General features: G+C 38.2%; 1 protein-coding gene across 4 annotated transcripts in view; it reads right to left on the reverse strand.

The window, feature by feature from the left end:
* The window catches only part of pde5ab (phosphodiesterase 5A, cGMP-specific, b), a 54,512-nt gene that overhangs the window by 21,257 nt on the left and 6,447 nt on the right, over positions 1–26,808 (reverse strand). For 2 of the 4 annotated variants that reach the window (XM_026268155.1, XM_026268154.1), the window contains exons 1-7: positions 11,781–11,993; positions 9,167–9,812; positions 7,255–7,344; positions 7,083–7,154; positions 6,902–6,991; positions 6,665–6,802; positions 1,485–1,552 (exon numbers count right to left, since the gene is read on the reverse strand). In XM_026268155.1, coding sequence (XP_026123940.1) covers positions 1,485–1,552; positions 6,665–6,802; positions 6,902–6,991; positions 7,083–7,154; positions 7,255–7,344; positions 9,167–9,812; positions 11,781–11,878 — 1,202 coding nt within the window. In that variant the 5' untranslated portion in view covers positions 11,879–11,993. Of the gene's footprint in view, positions 1–1,484; positions 1,553–6,664; positions 6,803–6,901; positions 6,992–7,082; positions 7,155–7,254; positions 7,345–9,166; positions 9,813–11,780; positions 11,994–24,096; positions 24,228–26,808 lie in introns of those variants that run through there. The other 2 variants (XM_026268157.1, XM_026268156.1) reach the window with 2 other exon arrangements.

The following is a 26,808-nucleotide window of genomic DNA, read 5'->3' on the forward strand; positions in this document are numbered from 1 at the left end:
ATTGACAAAATGATCTTGTGGCCACGCCACAATATCACGTTCCCACTAGTTAATATGATTTCCCTCAAATTTATATCTCATAGCCACGACATATTATCACATTCCCACGAGTTATGTCGAAGCCACGACAAAACTGAGTGAACCATACATGTCACCTCACGGCCACCATAATATTTAGCTTTAGCAAACTCTGATTTTTTTTTTTCGGGCTCAAAAAAGGGGTTGGTTTTGATCGAGTTTCATTGCCATGGTAATTTATGTTACACAGCTACCCTACTCTGGAGCAGGGCTTTTTCTGGGTAAGAGATCACAAACCCCAATTGGAACAAAAAATTAGCTGTGAACAAAGTGACATTTATCTGATGCAATAAAGCCACTCCCACTTTTTTCATGCTTTTTATTAAAGCAGTTTAGAGTAAAAAAAAAAAAAAACGTCACAATATAAATTACTAAGTTCAGCTGATTCATTTGCATCGTTAGATATTTTCTTTCTGCTGCCTTCTTAAACTTGTGCTTAAGTGTTTATTCCTTCCTTGTAAATGCACTTAAATAGCAACATCTTTTAATCTTCAGCAGAGAAGTAAATTGTGCCAGTTATCGCAAGGAGTAAATCAAACCAATGCTCTCCATGTTTGCTGCACTTGTAACACTTGCAGGTGCACACGCTCCAGAGTTAATCACAAACTCTGCATCAAACTCTGAGTCGATACACTGAAACCTGCTGAACCTGATCTAAACCAGGTTGGATTTGATTGGTCGTGCCACTTGTAAACCTACTCTTTTACTCTAGTTTATTAAGATTATGACTAAAAACATTGCTGAATTTTCCAATAAAAAGATGTTTAACCTAGTAAAATGCATATTAAAATCTAAATTTTTTAAGGTTTTTGCATACTACATAACCAATCAATAACTTTATTCAACACTGTACTATTATTCAACTATCAAAACTAAATTATTTTTCTTTAATTAGATGAGCTATAGAACAGTAAATGTAAGGTTCCACATTCAATACAACTTAAACTGTTTAATCCAAAAAAGATTTTTCATTTTTTTAATTTTTTTTGAAAGTGTGTGAAAAATTGTTTTATGGTCCATAAAAATTGTGACCAGTGGGATAATGTGTGTACTGAATTGACATATTTCTGCAGTCATAATTTTTGATATATACATTTTAGCCCAGTTATTTTAAACTTTTTATCACATTTTATTTGAATGTGATGACACTGGTAATGTAAGAATCTATGGAAATAATTTGATGAAACAATTCTATTCTTTTTTCTTTCTATTCTATTCAATTCTATTCTTTAAACTTGTGGTTTTGAAATAGTGTACATTTTAACATTTATTGTAGTGCAGCACCTTGTCCCATAGACTCCTATTGTAAATTCAGAACTATAAACATATTTTTGTTTTTACAAGCTAAGGGACTTTGTCTTGCATTTTCTTTTTACATTACATCTTCTTTTTTATGATAACCCCACCTGTTTGGGAAGTCCATGGATCCTGCAAGCTCCTCATATTCCATGTGAAACACACTGGAGAAAGTGTTCTGTAACACAAGCAGAACAGCAATTACTTACTCTGCAGTTTCACTCACAGAGGTAAACTTTGAGGAGGTTTAGCCAGTATTTCTGAGGCTTTTTAATGCTATTAGTGTCTGGCTGCCTGTGTAAACTTAACATTGAATATCTGCAGTCACATAGTTTAATGTGCCTGTGTTTGTGCATTTCTGAAAGGGTTAGAATTTCCAGCTCATGACAAGTATACAGTTATGGAGCAAAGTTCAGTATGAAAAGCATTTTGCAAGCAGTCATAACAAAAATGTTCACAGTGGTTCTGTGCAATAAACAAGGTTCATTTCCACATTCCAGATATCATAACAGACTTAGAATATGGGTTTCTCAACTAACTTGTCTTTCCTTTGCAACAGCTACTCTTTCCAAATTTGAAGATACTAGGAGGACAGTTTTTTAATAAATTAAGGTGCCATTCAAATGCACTTCAAGAGGTGAAAACTGCCATGGTTAGGAAGACTGCTGAACTCAGTTTTTCACAATGGTTAATCTCTTTCCATAACACTCGCTATCACTGTGACCTGGATAATGAATTCATAAAATTAACAAGCTGTCTTTCTACTTTATATCTGGACTACTTCCAAAGACTATAAAAACTGTGTGTCAAGTTGAGGAAAACCAGAGCTTTTTTTATGAACAGAGTATGGAGAACTAGGTTTCTAGGTCAACAAATAACCTTTGAATTATGATACACATCTAAAAAACGGAACTCTCTCTGAAGAGATCAAGTCTTTCTACATGATACTACCTTCATCACAACAGCTCAACTATCTAGACAACTTAAATATAAAAATGTAGAATGCAGTTCCTTCGTATTTTGGAAATGTTGACAAATATGGACTATGGACATTCTCCATTAACACTAATAACTAGAAACTTTAATTGGGTTCACTTGCGTAGCCTAAATGTGGCCTATAATGTCTGACCTTTTGTAATACATAATAAACTGGACTAGGTAATTGAAGGTAATGTTCCAATGTTAATGGTAATGGTAATTCTATGCCCCTGTCTGCTTTGACTATAAACAAAATTTTACCACATTCATATTAATGATTCTACCTCAACATCATTGCAAATGAAATAATTGTAAATAATTCAGACAATCAGGCATTCATGGTGTTTTAATTAACACATGAAGCGCAATACTCATGAACCAACCTAACAAATAGGTGCACATTCGTAGAGCAGTGATTTTGGGTTGTTTGCAAAGCCAAATATAGGGAACATTGCACATACAGTCAGTACACCTTTAAAAACACACATGCCCAGTGAGGTGGAACACTACTGAATGAGAGCTTTTCCTGATTGCTCAAAGGGAAGGAAGGGTTCATTAGTTAAAAAAAAAAAAAAACATGACTCATCTACACTTCTTTGTAATTCCACCGAAAGGTTTTCCCAGTTTTTCATGTAATACTGTAGATTTCTCTTTTATCTTAACAGAAGTGCATTTTTTCAGAATACGTAATGTTTTCTTGGTACAGTATTTGCAAAGTGGCAATATATTGAAATGTATTAAATTCATTTCACAAAATTGTAATATCATCAAAAAGTTGATTTATTTCACTAATTCCATTCAAAAAGTGAAACTTGTATGTTATATTCATTCATTACACACAGACTGACATATTTAAAATGTTTATTTCTTTTAATTTTGATGATTATAACTGACAACTAAGGAAAATCCCAAATTCAGTATCTCATAAAATTAGAATATTACTTAAAGCTGGGGTAACTTTTGACGCTCTAGCGGTTAATAAACAGAACTGCTTGCGTCTTGCGGAAGAACATCATAGCCGGAACTACTTCTCTCTGTTTATGTCTATGAAGAATCACAAAGGTACTTGGGTTACTCCCCCGCTGTACCCCCGAAGCAATCTAAAATAGTCCGAATATAAACACTTATTATAGGTGCACCCTAGTGATTCAGGACAAGCTAAAAACACGGTTTGGAAAATGGATTCATGGTGTACTCGCTTATTATATAAATTTTTCTACATTTTGAACACAAACAAAGTTACGGACCGCAGCTCTGATTGGTTGTTTTTTACGGGGAGTGGATGAATTTCTGCAAATGGCAATAGGACCACTGGGAGGAGCCAGAGGAGCTTGATTTGTTCCCAGATTATCTGTCTCATATTCTACTGTCAAGACATAATGACAGGTTTAACAAACGGTTTTACAAAAGTTACCTACTGCACCTTTAAGACCAATAAAAAGATAGGATTTTTAGAAATCTTGGCCAACTGAAAAGTATGAACATGAAAAGTATGAGCATGTATAGCACTCAATACTTAGTTGGGGCTCCTTTTGCCTGTATTACTGCAGCAATGTGGAGTCGCTCAGTCTGTGGCACTACTCAGGTGTTATGAGAGCCCAGGTTGCTCTGATAGTGGCCTTCAGCTCTTCTGTATTCTAAGGTCTGGCATATCGCATCTTCCTCTTTACAATACCCCGTAGATTTTTTATGGGGTTAAGGTCTGGTAAGTTTGCTGGCCAATTAAGAACAGGGATACTATGGTCCTTAAACCAGGTACTGGTAGCTTTGGCACTGTGTGCAGGTTCCAAGTCCTGTTGGAAAATGAAATCTGCATCTCCATAAAGTTGGTCAGCAGCAGGAAGCATGAAGTGGACTTCAAGCAACGTGGATTGTGTGCCTCTCCTCTCTTCCTCCAGACTCTGGGACCCTGATTTCCAAAGGAAATGCAAAATTTACTTTAATCAGAGAACATAACTTTGGACCACTCAGCAGCAGTCCAGTCCTTTTCTGATGCTGTCTATTGTTCAAGAGTGGCATGACACAAGGAATGCAACAGCTGAAACCCATGTCTTGCATATGTCTGTGTGTAGTGGTTCTTGAAGCACTGACTCCAGCTGCAGTCCACTCTTTGTGAATCTCCCCCACATTTTTGATTGGGTTTTGTTTCACAATACTCTCCAGGGTGCGGTTATACCTATTGCTTGTACACTTTTTTTCTACCACATATTTTCCTTCCCTTCGATTCTCTATTAAAGTGCTTGGACACAGAGCTCTGTGAACAGCCAGCCTCTTTTGCAATGACCTTTTGTGTCTTGCCCTCCTTGTGCAAGGTGTCAATGGTCGTCAAGTAAGCAGTAGCCTACAGAACGAGACTGAGAGACCATTTAAAGGCCTTTGCAGGTGTTTTGAGTTAATAAGCTGTTCAGAATGTGTCACCAGGTGTCTTCAATATTGAACCTTTTCACAATATTAACAATAAAATGGGGTATGATTTAAAAATGAGCATCCCTCCAAAAACATCTACATTTCTGTCTCTTTTCAAGTGTTAGTGTATATAATTAGTTGTATTTATAGGGGTTATTAAAGCACAATTCTATAATAAGGGGGTTATTATAGAAACCCCCTGGACCACACTAATTTTCAACACCTGGCTATGGCCAAGTTCACAAGGAATGGACTGAGGCTGGGGTCAAGGCATCAAGACCACACAGACGTCTCAAGGAATTTTCTGAACCACAGACAACGTCAGAGGTGTCTAACCTGGGCTAAGGAGAAGAAGAACTGGACTGTTGCCCAGTGGTCAAAGCTCCTCTTTTCAGATGAGAGCAAGTTTTGTATTTCACTTGGAAAACAAGCTGAAGGAGTCTGGCGGAAAGGTGGAGAAGCTCATAGCCCAAGTTGCTTGAAGTCCAGTGTTAAGTTTCCACAGTCTGTGATGATTTGGGGTGCAATGTCATCTGCTGGTGTTGGTCCATTGTGTTTTGAAAACCAAAGGCACTGCACCCGTTTACCAAGAACTTATTAGCCAGCTTTTTGAAGATGCTGATTTCATTTTCCAGCAGGATTTGGCATCTGCCCACATTGCCTAAAAAAAAAAACAAAGGTTGGTTAAATAACCATGGTGTTGGTGTGCTTGACTAGCCAGCAAACTCACCAGACCTGATTGTCAAGAGAAAAATGAGAAACAAGAGACCAAAAAATGCAGATGAGCTGAAGGGCATTGTCAAAGAAACCTGAGCTTCCATACCACCTCAGTAGTGCCACAAACTGATCACCTCCATGCCACGCTGAACTGAGGCAGTAATTAAAGCAATTATTTAATACATAAGTTTCACAATTTGAGTTGAATTACTGAAATAAATGAACTGTTCCATTACATTTTAATTTACTGAGATGCACATGTATTCAGAAAGCACTGGTAGTTCCTTCAGAATTTTTTTTATTTTTATTTTTTTTATATCAGGTGTTTTCGGTATATGAGGTGCATGTGTATTTGTTGCCATATTTCTTTGGCTGTGGCAAATAAGGAAGCAATTTGAGTGAAGTTCTCTGCTAGCGAGTCTGCTATAAAGTGTTTCTTAACTCTCGCACTCAGCTATGTAAATATCCTCAGCCTCTCTTTTAAAATGCCTAAATGTAGTACATTAGCATTGGCGAACTATTAACAAATAAATTGTAATCGTATTGAGGTAAAATGTAAAATAATAAATTGCACTTTAGACATTAGTTAGGCCTACAGAGATACACCATAATGTTATGTAATTAATCTAATTAAAATGTGTTTTTCTAAATTAACCAAAAAAATTTTATCTTCTAAACAACCCATAGCTCAGTGGTTCTCAGTGTTTTGTTTTGTTTTGTTTTTTGAGCCATTGTTTTGGAATATTGCGAACAATATTCTTTTGTTTGGTAGTATCAGCAGAACCAGTATCTGCTCATCTCGTCCTGAATCTTTGATATAAACCCACTCCCCTCCAAACACCGTAGAGACCCTCTTTCAAAAATATTGCTTGCTGCGGCCTCAATGTTCTCACTATGCCTCCACTGATAAAAGCTGATATATTTAATTCTCTTTTAGAACATTTAGTCTCAACTACAAGCAAATCTTTTGCTTTAGGCTAAAAATCCAGATGTCAAAAAGGCATGCTGTTTAAAGCCCAAGCTTAAATTGTTTTCAAGCATCCTAAAGGGATATTTTGGATAGGCAATATCTTGGTCATAGCAAAGAAATGCAAAACATGCTTGATATTTCCATGTTTTATGATCATAAGAATTCTTTAAAAGTTTTTGGTGTTTTGGAAATAAATGTGATGAGATATTTTGGTCTTACAGCTGTTTCCCTGTCAGAAATGAAGACAGTGCATTCTTGGGCCTGCATGAAAGACAAGATGGTAGCCACGGTTTTCCTCAGTAAGACCTCCAAAGACTGCTGCTCTTCAAAGATCAGACTAGCCAGATCCAACAACACCTAAAAAAAACACCCCAAACCATGATCACTGCTTATAGCCAAGTTACTGTTCAGACATGCCTATACAAAATTTATTTCTACTAAAATGTGGAAAAATGCCTGGTTTCGCCTGTTCTCCAGCTGTGATGTCTCATAGAGTTGTGCATTGTGTAGCACTATGCCAGAAAAAGCCAGGTACGAGGAAAAGTCCTGTTGAGATGAAAAATGACAAATTATTATAATAAAATGACAGAAAATATAAAATAACTACAGTATAAACTGAAATGTGCAAATGTTTCACCCTCTCATCCTGTTCTGTGAAGGCACTGTTCTCTCCACACCTTTTATTGATTGCTTGTGCTACTCCGACAACCTTTAAGCATTAATAAAATGTAGCAGTTAAGTTTTAATAGCAAATGTTGCAAATATTCAGTTCAGTTCAGGCACTTTTTATGTTTAACTTCATCTCTCACCTCATCTCTGTGATTTTTGATGGGTAAACACAAGATGCTCTGAGTCTTATATCCTGTAATTTGGTCCACCTCTGCATTAAAACGTGGATCCTGAAGGAGAGGAAATAAATCAACCACAATTCCCATTTATCCAGCTAATTATAACTTGCCGTAATATCACTATTTAAAAAATCAGCTGCCCATTTCGTTAGACAATGTAGTTTTTTTTTTTTTTTTTTTACATAGTTCAATTTAAAAAAATACGAATAAAAAATCCATCCTATGCACCCTAGAAATACAACTTAGTCATAAATGTGACCCTGTACCACAAAACCTTTTTAAGTCACTGGGGTATATTTTTAGCAATAGCCAAAATTATCGATTTTTCTTTTATGCCAAAAATCATTAGGATATTAAAGAAAGAAAAATGTTCTATGAAGATATTTTGTAAATTTCCTACCGTAAATATATTAAAACTTAATTTTTGATTAGTAATATGCATTGCTAATAATTCATTTGGACAATTTCAAAGGCAATTTTCTCAGATTTTTTTTTTTTTTTTTTTTTTTTTTTACCCTCAAATTCCAGATTTTCAAACAGTTCTATCTCGGAAAATACTGTCCGATCCTAATATGGAAAGCTTATTTATTCAATATTCAGATAAGTAATGGTTTACCATAAATAAATACATAAATAATCAATTCATCAAATATGTTGAATTTGTTTTTCAGTGTTTAGCTCAGGTCGCAGGGTAGGGTATGCCTGATTAGAATGCCTTGGGACTTTGTGTCTGTTGTTGTGATACCACCAGCCTATCAGCACTGTCATGACGCCATTTTATTCTTCATTTCTTGTGGCTCAAAAACAACTGTGTTCCTGAGCACACATGACAGATTTCCAATTGTGAACATCTAGGTGTGTGTGTGCAACACCCGAGCAACTGCAGTTCTGTTTTGCACCGTTATTGACACAGAAATTACAAACTTTAAGTAAACAAATATGTTTGATTGAGAGACAGATGGCGTTTAATGGCACCATGAGGACCTAGTGTTCTTTTTTTAATTTTACCCTGTTGTGATATGCGAAAACATGATGTTTTAAATTGAATGTTTATATGAAACAGTGTCTTACAACAAAACCATTAAACACTTTAATTTCATTGTCAAACATGGTTAATCTTAACCTTAATTTTAGCGTTTTAAGATACATACTGTTAAAAATTAAGATCTTCATTTTATTCTATTATTCTTTCTCTTTCACACTATCTTTCTCTTTACCTCTTTTTCCTTTCCCTCTCTCTGTAGAAACACGACTAAACTAAATTACAAAGAGCTAAAAATACCAGCCATCATTATACAAACTGTTGGTTAGCAACTGAATTGCATAACATTTAAATCTAATCAAAGGCCTTAAGAGATATAGCCTAAATTGCATTTCTGAGGAAATACTTTTATTAGTACTGGAGGGTATTATAAAGGAGTAAATTTTATTTCAGCCTCTGAAACCAAAGTGGTCCTTATGCAAATGACACCTTATGCACAAGGTAACACAGAGGAATCCGATAAGAGGAGAATGTTTTAATAAAACTGCTGTCAGAAATTCTATCTAATTATTGAGATATGCAGGTAAATCCAAACATTTCTCTATCCAATGTTTTATTATAAGATCAAAAGGTGATGATACAGTCTGATGGAAGAAACACAAATTTGTCTTAGTTGTCGTTTAACAACTAGCCCATCTCATGACCAATAATTTCTACTTATCTTTTTTCAATTTGTATTTATTTTGATTTGATGTATTTAAAATGTCACAATTTTTTTTTTCACGTGGGTCAAATGTTCACAATATCAACAAATGTAGGCTTTCTAATGTATAGTCTTTAAGGAATAAAACACTGAAATGGCAAACAGCAGGTGAAATGACAGAGCCTCACCTCATATGCATTCTTGATGTTCAGAGGCTGTCCAGTGGCTGCCACATACCCCACAATTCCTTTGTTCCATTCAAGGCGAATACCACTGTTGGAAGCCTCCTCAAGAGTGGATCCTTCTGCGACATCAAATAGCCGGCTAACCAGGAACTTCCTGTTTGAACTGTCCTCTCCAACCAAGAACAACGAATAGCGATCTGCTGCTATCAACTCGTGAGTGTGTAAGAAGATCCTGTGGCAGAGGACAGTAAGGTCCAAGTGACTTGAAACATCACGTACAAGCTCCAACAGACGAGCACAGCGGTCCCCGTTTTCACGAACTCCTGAGTCCATAATGCCTCCACCCTCATCTGTCCCACTGCCTGAGCCAGGCCGCTGGGGAGGAGGAAGTGGCATTTGCACCCTTTCTGTATCACTAAGAAAAGTAAGCGAACCCTCAGCGTCTTTCACAATAATGGGGCGAAGTGGCCTATCAAACTCAGATGCAGAGATCTTTCGTGTAGGGGTGGATGGAGCTGGACTTGGAGAAGGTGCATCAGTTGGACCCAGTGGATGGATGGCCGATAAAGGTTCAGGCAGAGCTTTTGATGCTTCCCGAGATGGCTGAATGGAGTGGACACGTTCAGCAAACCATGCGTTTACCATTTCCCTTAAAAAAAAAAAAAAAAAAAACATTAACCAAAAACATTAGCTCAGCAAGCTCTTGACCTAAAAAAACAACAATTCCAATTCAAAACTAAATCTCAGTAACTGCCTAATCTGAATACACCTAGTCACAAAGCTCATTAGGTATTTATCTTGGTAATACAACCAAGCAGCTATTTCCTAGGTAGGTATAACACTCATACAAGTTTGGCTTCTAAAATCTGCCCGCATAACATTTTCTATACCTTTCATGCTGGTCAAATGAATTTGCATGCATATTATACAGTAAACAAACACAATCATTTTAAGGTGGGACTTCCATTCCTAGAGCTGCCATATGGCTTCCTCTTATAATGTCTCTGCTACTCAGCTGGAAAATCTCATCCTCAAACAGTTGAGCAGCAAGATAAAACAGCAGTGTAGAAAACTGTCACAGTTCACCTCAGTTATTTCAAGGTTTTATGAGCAGTTTGCTGGACTGGACCTATCTATATAATGAACTGTTGCAAAGGTTCTACGTAACTTTCTCGAAGTTTTCATTGAAAGTTGAACGAGACATTGAGTTAAGCAGCTCAAATGGAAAACACTGGAGCATATAACAACCCACAATCATAACATTTGCTGATAGATTATTTCCAAATCTGTCAAAACAACACTGATGTAGTGGCTTTTATTAAACTAACACTACAATTAAAGCATTAAAATAGCCTGTAACAAATGTTTTCAATAAAATGTTTATTATTGGGGTAGGATATTCAAACCACCATAGTCTCAGTGGACCCAACCTAAAATGTCCTTGGCTAGAATAGTTTAAATAAACAACATTCCCTTTGAAGAGACACCATCCAACCATTTCCTAAAGTTAGTAAATTCATCTAAAGTTGCTCATGCTAAGAAGTCTTAATTTGTTCTGACCAATCAAATAGTATAGGATTTGCATGGGTTGTTTTTTTCAGTGGTAATAAATGAATACATTAATCATTAATTAAACAAGCAAACAAACAGCTGGCCAGGTGTTAAAGAAAAATATAATTGAGTAAAAGCAAATAAAACGTAAAAATTAATCAGTTAATTTTGGGGATTCCCAAAGGGCAGACACACAGCCAGGAACAGCACAAGGTTTGATAGAATTTGTGAAAAATTTCAACAGTCTCAATCTAATTCTAAACTACTTTTGATTTGGGCAATATAGATGGCAAATTTGTATGAATTCCTATGATTCATACATTTTTGTATGATCTGCTTACACCCAACATTTCTTTCGGGTTTTTTTTTTTTTTTTTTTACACTTTTGTATGAATCAAATCATACACATTCATATGAAACTGCAGAACTGGAAAATATATGTGTTCTAATGAAAGCAGGTTGCTTTTTTTTCATTATGTGTTATGTCTGATCTTCTTCCTCAAAATTTCACCAGTACTGGACATAATTTTCTGAGCACATAGTTGTCTGGACATGGAGGTGTGTTAATTAATCTGATATCATAGTTAAGGCAAATTATTTGTTTAAAGCTCTGCATTAAAGTGCATAAAGAACATCAAATCCATCAATATATCAATCACTTCAATATATAAAAGTTCAAACCTTTGTTTGTTGGTTGTTATTGATTAAACAGTGTAAGCAATGAGTAGCTATACATCAGAGTAGTGTATATCAACGACGGGAATATGTCACATAAAACACCCGTAGCTACATTGTGAAATTGCTAGACACAACCTAAGATATGATTAATTCCTCTAACAAACGAGTTCACAATTATGTTTCCTTCGGAGTTCACAAGAAAAAAAGGCAATAAATACTTACACTTTCCTTTACAAACAACGCAAACTTTAAAGCAGCTAAAGATAAGGTTGAAATTATTTGGCGATGATAAGGAAATGGAACGCTGCGTTGCGCAGCTGCAGCAAGCCGGTATACAGCCTCATTACAGGAATACATGTCTTTCAACTGAACTAGCCGTTGAACTTACCGAGAAGCCTTTCGTACAAAATAAGAATGTGCGAACTCTAGGTTGTCGTCAAGCCAAGCCTCCATCATCCCTTCTTTATCTGGAGGATAGAACTCCATTCTGCCTCCACAGATCAGCCGGTGGATATCATCCGCCTGCTCTATTCTGATGTTCAGTCACAAAGACACTTCCACCACATCACCACCGGCGTCTACACGGGCTGCACAATACTCTCTCTCTCTCTCTCTCTCTCTCTCTCTCTCTCTCTCTCTCTCTCTCTCTCTCTCTCTCTCTCTCTCCCTACACACACACAGAACGCGGCTTTACACATTAAAAGAAAGTCTATCACAAAGCAATGTTAAACAAAACTCTTAAAGCTTGTTATTTGGATAGATACCTTAATATCAGACCTCAAGGTAATTATAACACTTGTAACAGTTGTAGCTATTTTGGTACATTATGAGTATCCTGTATCACATCACATCACTTTTTTTTATTCATTTGGCGCTTGTATGTAAAATGTATCAATTATATATGTTTTACTGCCATTTGATATTAGGAAATACACTCCTCATAACCACTCCATCAAGTGAATCAATATGCCAAGGATACCATATGGGTAGTTCGCATGACATGTCAATTAGTGATTGTAGCATGGTTCAAGCTACATTTGAAAGTATTTTAATCAACATAATATTTCATTGTTATCATTTACAATTGTTATACATTTAACTGTTTTATAAGCTGAATTTCAACTGAAAAATAAATAAATAAATAAATACATTTTAATGGCAATTGAATGTTCACTATATTATGTAAAATGCAATTTGCGTAATGGGCATGCAGTATGTACAGTCAAGCACAAATATTAAAAAATTGCAAATGTCAAAACCATTGGATTTTATTAAAATAACAAAATTCAGAGTCCTTACCAGAAATTCATCCCTTTGAACTCTTTTGCTAACCTATTGCCTATTATTGAATAGCCCTGACCCACCCCTAAGCACTACACCATCTCTGTACACAATGGTGTAGCCTTACCAGCAGATGGTGCCTCCTTCTCTCCTGGGAGAGGGAGATACCACTGAAGGCATATGTGCTCTCTTGGGTACAAATGTGATTCCATTGTATACATGGTGGCCTGGCTGAGCTAATGGCAGTCTCTGGAGAGACTGTATGTCAGTGAGAGTGAACGGTATTGGACAATGTTTCAATAAAACATTTTTTATATTTTCTTCTTCTTCTTCTTCTTCTTTTTATATTTTCTTTTTCAGTTCATTTATCAGTGGCTGCATTTGGCAGGCACTTCCTACTATCTTTACACAGAAGATGGGACTTAGAACTTATGTCAGGACATGCTGGGCTTATGGTGGGATTCCCGTGGCCCCCATCTACAACACCACATGCAACATTCACAAACTTCAAGCATCATTTGTCACAGTGTCCCCAACTATATGTGCATGAACACACAAAGTCAGCTAGCTGGGCTGAAACACTGTCCAGATGTGGTCACTCAAGTCACTCTAAACTAAACTACTCGGTTCACCTTTCAGTCATAAGTCAAACAACACTCTATTTCTTCACATAATTCCATGCACTACATTAAACAGCTCAGCTGCTATTGTAAACCCAAAAGTCAGTGCAATGGTGGATAGCGTTGGATGGAGAGAAGTCCTATGCAGTCTTCCAATGGAAACAATTTTGAGTGCTTAGTTTGTCCCGTGTAGCGATCAACAAGACAAATATGGCAGTAAAATCATTTATTAACAGCAGGTTTAATAGAGACAGAGAGAATGGGGTTGAATGTGGGGTCAAACCAATGGTATAGGCCTACTGCAGAGACACAAGTGGACGTGCACTGGATGCAAGAAATGAAAGTTACATGAAAAATCCCACTAAACACATATTGTCAGAAATGTCCTTGCATTTGATTGTCTTTGAATGATACCATTATACTGGACAGTATTCAGATGCTTGCGTTTTATCAAGCCTTTCGCTAGAGAGCTTTTTTTTATGATATCCTGATGTTATAGATGCAAGTAAGCACATGAAGAAGATGGTGATATCTGCAAAGTGTATTTGCAGCTTTTGATTGCTGAGTGGCACTTTAACCACAAGTTATCAAAAAGCGCATCAAAGCACATTTTCGCAAATAGCCGACAGCTTTGCCTAGCCGATGTGTTACATTTGTCGGCTGCAGTTGGGGAAAATTAAAGAAAAACACTGTAGTTAAAATATTTAACATTCACAGATGAAAGTTTAGTACTTATTAAAGGGGGGGTGAAATGCTATTTCATGCATACTGAGTTTTTTTACACTGTTAAAGAGTTGGATTCCCATGCTAAACATGGACAAAGTTTCAAAAATTAAGTTGTACGTTTGAAGGAGTATTTCTGTTCCAAAAATACTCCTTCTGGTTTGCCACAAGTTTCGGAAAGTTTTTTTCGAGTATGGCTCTGTGTGACGTTAGATGGAGCGGAATTTCCTTATATGGGTCCTGAGGGCACGTTTGCCAGAAGAGTGCGCTTCCGTATAGCAGAGCAGAGAGAGGCTGTGCACAGACAATCACTGATCAGAGCGTCGCGAAATGTCACAAAAGGAGTGTGTTTTTGGTTGCCAGGGCAAGACAACCCTGCACAGATTAGCAAAGAAAAAACAGCATTAAGGGACCAGTGGATGGAGTTTATTTTTACAGAGCATCAACGGAGTTGTGCAAGTGTTTATGTTTGTTCCCTGCATTTCTAAAATGCTTGTTTTACAAACAAAGCCCAGTTTGACGACGGATTTGCGTATCGTTTATTTCTTAAGGATGATGCAATCCCAACGAAAAAGGGTCACGATAGTGTGTTGGAACCACAGACGGTGAGTAAAACTGCTTAAAATATCTCTGCCTCCTTGTTAGTGCGTCCCCTCCCATCGGAGACCCGGGTTCGAGCCCCGCTCGGAGCGAGTCGTTGCTGCTGCTGCTCTCGTTCAGTTTCAGCCTTCACAGCTGTCACAGCTTCCAAACGCTCTCAACGCAAAAGCCTACTGGCGCTCGTGATTCTTTAGCTCCGCCCACATGTCACGCCTCCAGGCACTCATGTTTTTCCGGGAAAAATCGGTACAATCTTTCTCTTATGAATATAATAAAACTAAATAATTTTTGGAGTTATGAAGGATGCAGTACTACTATAGATACTCAAGATTAACAGGATATTGAGTGAAAACGAGCATTTCACCCCCCCTTTAAGCATTTCTTAGAACAAATTTAAGCAGGATAAATGTCAAGCCTACGAGCCTGCAGAGGTGGAAAGTAACGAATTACATTTACTCGTGTTACTGTAATTGAGTAGCTTTTTTGTGTACTTCTACTTTTTAAAGTAATTTTTAAAATCTGTAATTGTACTTTTACTTAAGTATATTTTGTTTGAAGCATTGTACTTCGCTACATTTGAAAACACATTAATTACCGAGGAAAAAAAAATTGCTCCCTGCAAACTACGTCAATAAATAATGAGCAGGAGGGCAAACTGGCGCTAAAATCACAAGAAAGTTGCAGACGGACAAAACAGGCGTTAGTGGTGCAGACACCGCTGAAAACGAAACCCAGTCATATTCTGAAGTCTAACTCGAAGGAAATGAAGTGAACCCCTGGCCATATTTATGCTCTATTATGCAGTGTAAACTGTGCTTACCTAGAGAGACCAAACTAGCAGCTTATAAAATCTCGACATCAACCCTTCGCAAGCATGTAGAGGTAAGCTAAATAATTGCATCGTTGCATTGGTGGTTAAAATGAAGCTTTGACATTTTAGCAAGAGGTTTTGCACAAATTTGCCAAAAAGACAGTGGTGCGGAGTGTGAGATATATATATCGTCTGCGATAATATCATTGTTGTTTTAACAATGTGCGCGCGCATTTATAGTGCGTTCCTTCACTGTGTGATTCAGTCTTGTAAAGCGCAATTAGAGTGATCACAAAATTGAAGATATAGGGGCAGAAAATGTACATATTTATATCATTTCATATATTAAATCAGAATCACACAAAGAATGCCGTCTTTTCCTCCAAAAATCATTATGAATATATACATACAAATATATAACAGTTCAGTAAACAAGTTAATTAAGAGACTTGCATTTTAGACACCATATTGCCTTTTTAGCTTTATTTCTACAATAGAAAATAATTCCAAAGACAGCCACCAAAGCACAGTTTTGCGTCTCTGAGCAACGTGACAGTGTTTTGTTCCTGAATGAATCAACCGTTTAAATGATTCGGTTCAATCGCAATGACTCACTTATTAACAGTGACCTGCTGACACGTACTGGCCATTTTAATTTCACATTTAAAGTATCTTTTGATTTTTTTTTTTATAATTAATTTCTTATCATTTCAAATGAGTATTCAACATTTTATGTTTTGTATATCAAAACATTATTCATGCATTTGTAACTGCAGGTTAAATGCATTCTTGTCCTGCACTAAACAGTGTAATACATCTAAATGCCACTTCCAATGAATCTTCTGCATTTCCTCTGCATTAAAAGATGAGTTTGTTGATACTGATTTGCCTGGTAACAGCCCAAATGTTTTATTATTCTAAATAACTGATTCCTTTAATTAAAAACAACTAGTTTGAGATTAATAGGCCTGTGCCAGGGGTGTCAAACTCAGTTCCTGGAGGGCCGTAGCCCTGCAGAGTTTAGTTCTAACCCTGCTCCAGCACACATATCATGCAGTTTTCAAATAAACCTAAATGATTAGATTAGCTGGATCAGGTTTGTTTAATTAGGGTTATATCTAAACTGTGCAGGACTGTGGCCCTCCAGGAACTGAGTTTAACACCCCTGGCCTGTCCCATTTTTGACTCCCCTCCACTGTTAAAATGTAACTAAGTAATTTTTACTCTGAGTAAATTTTAAACGAGCTACTTTTTACTTTTACTTGAGTAGATTTTTAGACTGGTACTTTTACTTGTACTTAAGTAAAATTTCATTCATGTAATGGTACTTTTACTTGAGTAGAATATATTTGTACTCTTTCCACCTCTGCGAGCCTGTGCTTATATTTTCTCTAGTGCTGCATTTCCACCGAAATTACCCGGAACATTTGTAACAGGAACTTTTTTTCCCAGGAACTTTTTCCCCCCAGACCTGTTGCTTTCTGTGTTTCCACCTTGATCTAAGGGAAGATTAGGCAAATAGACTGGTGAAGTAGGTCTGCACACGTTTCTCAATACAAAGTACGCTGATTTTGGACGTACATAGTTCAGACTTTGTGAATTCGACTCGGGAGTGTGATGTCCGCGACGACGCAAGAATTTAACTCGGGAGTGTGATGTCCGCGACGACGCAAATCCGGTAATTCTGCAAACAGCAGTGTACTTGATAACATCAGTCAGCCCGCTTTGGCTACAGCAATTTTCCTCTCTTTATATTTACAATAAAACTAAATAGGATATCAAATACCACTGCCTCCTTTCATTTTCATTTAAACATAATAATGTGTATTTATACAGCCATTACAATGAAACGAAATTTTACATCAATTTGCCAAATTTTACCTTTTTTACTTTCATTTTAACATTTAGATAAATTGAATACAGCCCAACGATAACCTGATAGATTTACCCAAAACAAATTATATTTTATGTTTAACCACTAAAGAGACATCAGAGCCAGCAGTGAATGTCAGAAGGTCTAGCCGAGGTGAGTCTGCTCTCGGTGGATACATGAGCACTGAGCTCCCGCTGATCGCTTGTAGCTCACCATCTCCGAAATCGGCAAAAAACATTTGAATAAACCACAGATTTGAGTTTTAAATAACTACATTCTCACCTGAAATACTTTTAAAATTACATTTCATGACAAAATAACAGTCATATTTTGAAAATTATCCGAATAAATGGTGGTTGAGATCACATTGCTGCATGAGCCAATCAGCACGTTTAGCGCCTAAGTCCCACCCCCAAAAGTTCAGGAACTTTGAAAAAGTACCACCTCGCCAGCAGGGACTTTCTGGGGGGCATTTTTTTACCCAGAATTTTATTTAGTTCCTGGTTCCTGTGGTGGAAACACACGAGTACTAGTCCAAAGTCCCTAGTTCCTGAGTAAAGTTCCTGCGGTGGAAACGCAGCTTAAGCTACACAGTATTAAACCATATTTTAGATATGAAACATATAATTAAGTGTGCAGTATTATTAATATAATATGAATTATGTGTTATATTATTCTAAAGAAATTGTGGTTTACTTTGCATCGGAGCATTAAAAGTGGTAGCCTATTTTAGTGAGCTAGGCTACATGGATTAATATGCAAAATGTCAATATTCTCACATATTAGGCCTATATTTTAATTTATATTTTAAAATTCCTTTAATAAAACAGAGTGCATTTTTGTCACACACTACTTTGTTATTTGTTACCTGTCCTTTATTTTGACAGATAACTTCTTGGGAAAAAGATATTTGTCTGTACACTGATTAAGAAATTGTTGCGTTTTATAAATTATTTCCTTTTTTTTTGTAAAACGTGATGCACTGTATAATTTTGCTCCCATTAGGCCTAATTAAAACAAGATATTAATAGATTAAACCTGCAGATTTAGCTAAATCCTTGAAACTCTAAAGAATTGACTGATTAATAAAATGTCCTGACGTTCATCAGAGTGCAAGATTTGCGTGGCGTGCGTGATGTGCGACTCGCAGCATTTATTGTGATTTGTCTACATATTTTATCTTCATTAAAAATCTTGTTTGGTTTTATTTTGGATAATTGCATGTAAAAAATTATTTACTTTGTAATGCATATGCAAAATGGGAATTATTATTCATATTCAATTGTTTGTGTGAAAATTATTAATGTGCATGCATGACAGGGAGGCGCCCTGTCGATCACTTGAATTTTTGATAATTAAGTAACTGAAAATTGGGGTGTCTCACATACATGAGAAATATATCTACAGAAAGCTTGAAACATCTACTTTTCAACGAATCAATTCAAAACTAAAGAATTATGTAATCTGTAAAGGTTGCATTTCTCTCTAAAGGTGCGTCCATGTGGAGAGAGTCAGCACTGTGAATTTCATCTTGCAGCCGACAAGAAAACATACTCGGTTACGAACATAACCTCGGTTCCCTGAGATACCTCACTCATACTGCGTATGGGGAAAAGCTCATTTTTTCCTCGATACTGAAGCCTTTTTTCAGTAACACAGTGCAACTGCACTGCCATTGGTTTAATCTGTAAACTTTTTTAAACCAATGACAGCGCTGTGTAGCTGCGCGAGCCTGTGGCGATGCAGCGTGCCAAAGCCCGCCAGAATGGGCGGGGTGAATGGCTATATAAGCAGGCAATAGCCAGAGGAAATCAGGTCGTACAACTGAAACGACGACACTGAACCCGCAGCCTTGTGGCACGGCATATAACGCAGTACTCATTTCGTATCTCAGGGAACTGAGGTTATGTTCGTAACCGAGTACGTTCCCTTTCGATACTTCACTCATACTGCATATGGGGAACGAATTAAACCGCGCCGTGCCACGGTAGGGAACGATAAGACTTATCTTGAACACCCTGGGGTCCAGAGGATAAGTGAGAGGGCCGGAGCCATCGAACCCTTGACGGTACACTGCTAAGAGGGAGCTAGCTCCCTGGAGGTGGTATGATGACGGAGTCTGCTAGAGGCCGTGGTATCAAACTGAAAGAACCCAAGCATGTAGGGTCGGGATATCCAAGTTATAGAATCTGACAAAAGTGGACGGCGAGGACCAGCCGGCCGCCTCACAGATGTCCTTGATAGAGACACCACTAGACCAGGCCCATGAAGAGGCCATCCCTCTAGTAGAGTGGGCTCTAACTCCTATGGGGCACTCAAGGCCCATAGAGGAGTAACATAGAGCGATAGCTTCAACTATCCAATGCGAGAGGCGTTGCTTTGAGACCGAAGACCCCTTGGTGCGGCCACCAAAGCAGACAAAAAGCTGGTCAGATTGCCTGAACGGCTGTGACTGCTCAATGTATTTCCTCAAAGCCCTCACTGGGCAGAGTAAATTACGCTCCTGCTCACCTGACAACGGAGGCAGAGCTGAGAGGGAAATTACTTGTGCTCTGAATGGCATCGAGAGCACTTTAGGTATGTAGCCATGCTTGGGTTTTAATGACCTTAGAATCATTGGGCCCAAACTCAAGGCATGCAGGGCTCACCGAGAGGGCCTGCAAATCGGCAACATGCTTGACCGATGCTAGAGCAAGTAGCAAAGCGGTTTTGAGCGTTAGGGGCCGAAGGTCAGCTGACCGCAGCGGTTCAAAGGGAGGTCCTTTGAGTGCTCCAAGGACCGTGTGAAGGTCCCAAGTGGGAACGGTGAGAGGACGTGGGGGCTTCAACCGCCTAGCACCTCTCAAGAAACGCACAATGAGGCTGTTTCGACCCACTGATTGGCCAGCAATAGGAGCATGAAATGCTGCGATTGCTGCTACATGAACCTTGAGCGTGGAAGGGGTGAGACCCTTTTCTAGACGCTCTTTTCTAGGCCACTAGGAGGACTCTGTGCCCGTCTTCCCTGACTCGTCTGATGACCTGAGGGATCAGAGCGATCGGGGGAAAAGCATAAAGAAGGAGGCTGGGCCAGTTGTGGGCCAGCGCATCTGTTTCCTTTGAAAAATAAGTTGGGCAATGAGAGTTGCTTTCTGAGGCAAAGAGGTCGACCTCTGCCTTCCCGAAAATCTCCCAGTTTTTGAGAACCATCTGGGGATGGAGCATCCACTCGTCCGAGTGGACATTGCTCCGCGAAAGCATGTCTGCTCCCAGATTCGTCTTGTCAGGTATGTGTGTCGCCTTGAGCGATCGCAACCTGGGTAATGCCCATTCCAAGAGGTGCTTTGCCAGTGCGCAGAGGCGGCTGGACGAAAGGCCACCTTGGTGATTTATGTAGGACACCACTGTCATGCTGTCCGACTGGACTAGGATGTGGCGCCCTTCCAGGATCGCCTGAAAGGATTGAAGGGCTCGTTCCACTGCCAGCATTTCGAGGCAGTTGATATGGAGATGGCTTTCCTCGTGCGACCACGAGCCGAAGGCTGGTCTGCCCTCGCACAGAGCACCCCAACCACGGTTGGACGCATCTGTTGAGAGCACCATCCTTCTGGAAACCGCCTGTAGGGGTACTCCACGACTGAACCAAACAGGGTTCATCCAAGGCTCCAGGGCTGCTAGACAGGCCTGGTTGACCCTGATGTGAAAGCGGCCGTGCTGCCAAGCTTGAGGTGGGACCCGGAGTTTCAGCCAGTATTGCAGGGGCCGCATTCGTAGGAGGCCAAGCTGTAAAACTGGGGAGGCGGAAGCCATCAGCCCTAGCATCCTCTGAAAGAACTTCAGATGGAAACAGGCTTTGTTCCTAACAGAGGCCGTGAGCTGCTTAAGTACCAGAGTGCGCTCTGGTGATATGACCGCCCTCATATTGACTGAGTCTAAGCGCTTGGGCAGGAAGTGTCGCATGGCTTGGGACGACTTCTGTGCTGCAGTGAAGCGCTCTGTAAACCCTTCTACGGCTGGCCCAAAGAGACCGGATGGAGAGACTGGGGCATCGAGAAAGGCCTCTTTGTCGCTCTCCTTAATCTCTGTTAGGTTGAGCCAGAGGTGGCGCTCCAGCACAACCAGATTGGCCATGGATCGTCCAATGGCCTGGGCCGTGGCTGGTCTGGCGGCATCCTGGCAGGTACCACTCGTCCAGCCTGCTGCATGTCGGCTCTTCAGGGGGGGCCCACTCCAGAAGGAGTTCCTCAACGGCCTTGGAAAGGATGCGGAGAAGCTCGGCATCCATCCCAGCTCTGGCGTCAATAGGCTCCAGTGACGGCAAGTGGGCGGGGTCAGAATCAACGGCCCAGTCCTCCGTTTCAGAAGCCGCGAGTGGCATGGAGTCGTCAAGCGGCTCATCCTCTGATCCGCCAAAAGAGACAAGGTTGCTCGCTTCAGCCGAGGGACGCTGCTCTGGGCGTGAGAAGAGGACAAGGGACGGTGAGGTCACCAGGCGTGAGCTCACCCAAATCCGGGCGCTGAGCCCCTCTTCCCCGCTGTCTTTTCCTGGCCGGCTCGCCAGGAAAAGATTGATTCATTTCTTTCATTAAAGAAAGCAATCTGCGAGTGCAGAGAGGCGAGACTCATGCTCTCACAAAAGCAGCATGAAGTCTCAGTGAGTGCAGCCTCAGCGTGGGGTTTTCCCAGGCAGAAAACACACTCACCATGGCCGTCGTCATCATGCAGAGGGGCTCTGCATGTGCCACAGCTGTGGCGCGGCATGGCAGCCGCCGTTAAAACGGCGTTAGAAACGCTCTTTTAGAGCGGTGAAAACCGCTGGAAAAAGCTCTTTTGTGATCACCGGATGGCGGCAGGAGATCGCTGAGAAGCGGCCGGAAGCGGGAAGCGGAGGCGCGAGATCGGCGCTAAGAGCGGCTGTCTGCGAGAACGCCGGCGCTGCAGGCGGTCGGCGGTCTCAGCTGGTCCGCTGTGGTGCCTCTTCGACGGCGAGAGCTCGTTCCAGGCGAAGGCATTCAGCAAAGATCCAGCGAAGTGAAGTAGTCGCTGAAGGAGTAAGATCTGATTTCCTCTGGCGATTGCCTGCTTATATAGCCATTCGCCCCGCCCATTCTGGCGGGCCTTGGCGCGCTGCATTGCCACAGGCTCGCGCAGCTACGCAGCGCTGTCATTGGTTTAAAAAAGTTTACAGATTAAACAAGTTTACAGATTAAACCAATGGCAGTGCAGTTGCACTGCGTTATTGAAAAAAGGCTTCAGTATCGAGGAAAAAAGGAGCTTTTCCCCATACGCAGTATGAGTGAAGTATCGAAAGGGAACATTTGTTTATTAATAAATAATTAAAATGTCTCCTTTTAACAATTATTAGGCTACTTCTGCCTGTGCTTTGTGGCAAACTTAATGCATATGCTTGAGCGCGGAATATAGGCTCATTATGTATTATAGAGGTAAATTTAATATAAACCTGCGATTAGTTGAATAATGGCAAATGAACGACTAATAACTAGAAAAACCTTATCTCTGTTAAAGTTTTTAAAGCATTTTATATGCGTTTGCATAAATTCTGCTTTCAAAACGGTCTGTAATGGAGAGATGTCTTAACACTGATTTTTCCTCTGAAGCACAAAAACGAAAATTTTAATAAAATTTATATTTTATGTTTTGAGAATTGCTAACCCTTCTCTGTAGATATTGTTTGTTCTGGTTTGTGCATTGTAAAGCACAGAAAGTTTAGAAAATATAATGTCTTCAAACGTCTGTAACGCATGTGTATTTTGTCAAATCTAAAATAGCCTATAAAACATGTTCATAGATGGATAATTTACTGATGTATAAATCCGTTTTGGGATTTAGAAAACATAAAGAGATATATATTTCAATATATTGGTAATGAATAGGCTATACTGTACATTCTGTGAGAATTTATATTTCACACTCTAAAAAATATTGTATGGATGCAACAAATAAAATTAAGGCAACAATTTGCATCTGCAATTTACATTCTGGTTGTCCACCTACTGTATGTCGTTTTAATGGCATAATTATATCGTTTTTATGACATAACATAAAACATCTTTATTATGAGGAAAATATGTTGTTTTAATGAGAAAACATCGTTTTTACAAGAAAATATGTTGTTTTAATGAGAAAACATTGTTTTTACGAGAAAATATGTAATTTTAACGAGAAAGCATCTTATTATTACAAGAAAAGATGTCATTTTAATGTGAAAACATCTTGTTATTATGAGGAAAGATGTCAATTTATTGAGAAAATATGTCTTTAAAACAACATAACATCTTGTGTGTGACAGCAATGCATCATCGTACAATATCATAGATATATCACAAAAAGTTTTAATGTTTTGTCAAAATGTTCAAATCTAAAAATCTTTTAAAATAGCAGACCCTTGAAAGTTGTTTTAGAAGTTAATTTGCACCTTTTTGCAATACATGAGACCAATGATCCATTCATCTTGACAGTTATGGGGATAGTTTACCCAAAAATGGATACGTCAAACATTTCTTTTGTGTAACATAAGGCAAATTACAAAAGAAAATTTTAAAATTAATTTTTTTATTTTTATTTATTTTTTTATTTTTTACATACAGTAAAGGTAAATTAATTACTCAAATAAATAAATAAACAAGAAATAAATGTAAATAAGTTTAAAACAAAATGGGGAAAACTATTTGTTTTGGGTGAACTATTCCTTTACAATTCTTATTATAAATGCATGCACTACATGATCACTGTTTTCAAGTTTTCATGCCATGGCATGCACATCAAGACTTTAGTTATGCTCTGCAGGCATAGTTACCTCCAGCATGCACAGAATTCTCCTTTACATCACATCTTCTCTAGGACCGTGAAGGGGTCACAAGCAGGGTATTTCGGAGAAAATCTGCTGCAGTAGAAAACATCCCCAGTGAACAGTTCTGAGCTCTGGTTGAATATTGTTAAATATTTTGGGAGGTAGTGGAGGGGGTTTCAGGGGGTTGAGTCTTTCTTTCTGAGCTTGACAAACTACAGAGCTATCCCTGGTAAACATCACGAAGGTCTAGCAAGATCTGGAATAAACACAAAGGAAAGTGTGCAAGGGGGAGGGCTTACCCTTACATTCAGGTTGTTTTATGAGAAATATAACAGGATGTCAGGAGAGCCTGAGCTGAGTTGAGCTGTGGTCTACCTGTTGCAGAAAGCTCCTTAAATTAATAACAGTTAAACTGGTCAAGCAAATCTCATGTGCTAACTTAACTGGAATACATTTGCATCTTCAATTAACATTAAAAAATACATTATGTAAATTACCACTGCTTAATGAGCTCATCTGTAATGACATTGAATTATTTGCTGGCACACCATTAAGAATATAAAACAGCTCTGTCCATCTGGAAATCGTATGCATATGTTAAATATGAATTGCAAATATATTTGTTTCCCATGAGTGATGATGCAAAACCTGTTGTCATATCTCTATCACAAGTTTTTAAGAAAAAAAAAAAAAAATATATATATATATATATATATATATATATATATATATATATATATATATATATATATATATATATATATATATATATATATATATATATATTATGGTCTAGCACATACTCCTCTAAAATACTTAAAATAATAATAAAAACTGTATATTTTAATAAGTACAATGTAAACCATAATATGTAGCAAATACTCTAATACTAAGTATAAATACAAATTATACTTTTAGATAATGGAGCAATTTAAAAACATAAATCCATGACACACTACAGCAGTTTTTACTATTATTAAGTCCCTATATTGCTTCCATTGGGAACAACATAAATTAGACTGTTTTTGAGAGTTTGCTGGCTGCTATGGAAATACATTACACATCCAATCAGTCTTGATGCTTGTCAAATCCACAATTATCATCATGATTTATAACTATCCCCTCAGTTTAAACAGCTGTAAAATAGGGTGAAAAGTAGGTCTTTGCTAACAATAGAAGTACATCTGGAACACATTTGTTGGTCCAAACACACTGTATGCATTATCGGTTACCTCTATGTGAACCCCATTTTATAAAACTTTGGTCATAGATTGATGCTGAATATAATGCAGATTTCATGGTTTGAATAGCTAGTCAAAGAACACTAAAAAAAAAACTTGTGTGATAATGTTTTATTACTGACATGCTCAAATCAAACATGGATGTCAAGTTTGATATCAATGATGTTTTGTCCTGATACATACAATACCTGTGCAATTGGTGGTATATTGACATATATGATTTAAAGTATAGTTTTGCGAGTAATGACCTTAACATTAGTTTGCTTCTGCACACAACACTGCATAGCTGCAGAAGACTTGGATCACAGAACACGAGTTGTATGGACTACTTAATATAGCTTTGTTTTTGTTTTTATTTTGTTTATTTTGTTTTTTTTCACTGAGCATGCCCTTCATGTATACTGCACCTGCAATGCCAGTTTCTTCTGGCAAATGACACTTCTTGACATTAGCATGTTGTCACAATACCACAAAACCATGTAGACAGAATAGAAACAAATATTTAAGAAGGTTGAGGTTTACTATGTTTTTCCACTCTAATGATGTACAGGTATATATATATCTATTCCTCTGTGCAAGCAGTTAATTCAGGGGAAATTGTTGATGGAAAGAACAGAAGAGCTCATTTCAGTGTGTGAAAACACTCTTGATTTCCCTGAGGCAGTGTCCAAGATTTTGTCACACTTCTTTCCACACACAAACAAAGGGTACCACCCCATGAGTGTTGTTTCATGCTGTTTTTATTTATTTATTTACGTTTTCATTTATTTATTTATCAAAGACAGACTAACACATTACAAAGCTATATTAGGCTAATGTAATAAATTATGTATATTTGTTATTCAGACACATGGTTGACTGAAATTAGACAGTGATTTGGATCCCTGGTTGGGAACATCAGCAGTCTTATCTGGAAACAAAATAATTATAGATTTACAGAACTGCATTTTTTTTTTTTTTTTGCACCTTAAAGTTTATCGCTTCTCTTACTGTGATGTGCCGTAACACATTTTGGCTGATAACCGTGTGCACTTGGTCAGTTAATGGAAGAATCAGTCCAGTCTTTGTCTAAGGATAATGAGTACTTAAAGTTGACTGGGTTTTTTTCAACTCCTTACAAACTAAATTTTTATTTGTCACACATTTTCTGAAACCTGACACTCAAACACCAAACCACACCATATCAGCAAACCCATACACTAAATCTCAGCCTTTGACTCAGTTTTAAATTTCATAAAATACTTTTTGCAAATCACAACAGACAATTCTCTATTCAACATTTTTTTTTCTTTTTTACAAATGCTCACACACTAAAATGAAAAATAATACACAGCTAGTGAAACCTTACTCTCAGAGAGCAAAACCTCATCCCAGATCTTCACAACTATAAGCACATTCTCAGCCTTACACTTTTTGCAAAACACTATACACATTGTTTTGCAAAACACTAAACACACTTATCTATATTAGACACAGA

Source organism: Carassius auratus, chromosome 7, assembly GCF_003368295.1.
Source record: "Carassius auratus strain Wakin chromosome 7, ASM336829v1, whole genome shotgun sequence".
NCBI lineage: Eukaryota > Metazoa > Chordata > Actinopteri > Cypriniformes > Cyprinidae > Carassius > Carassius auratus.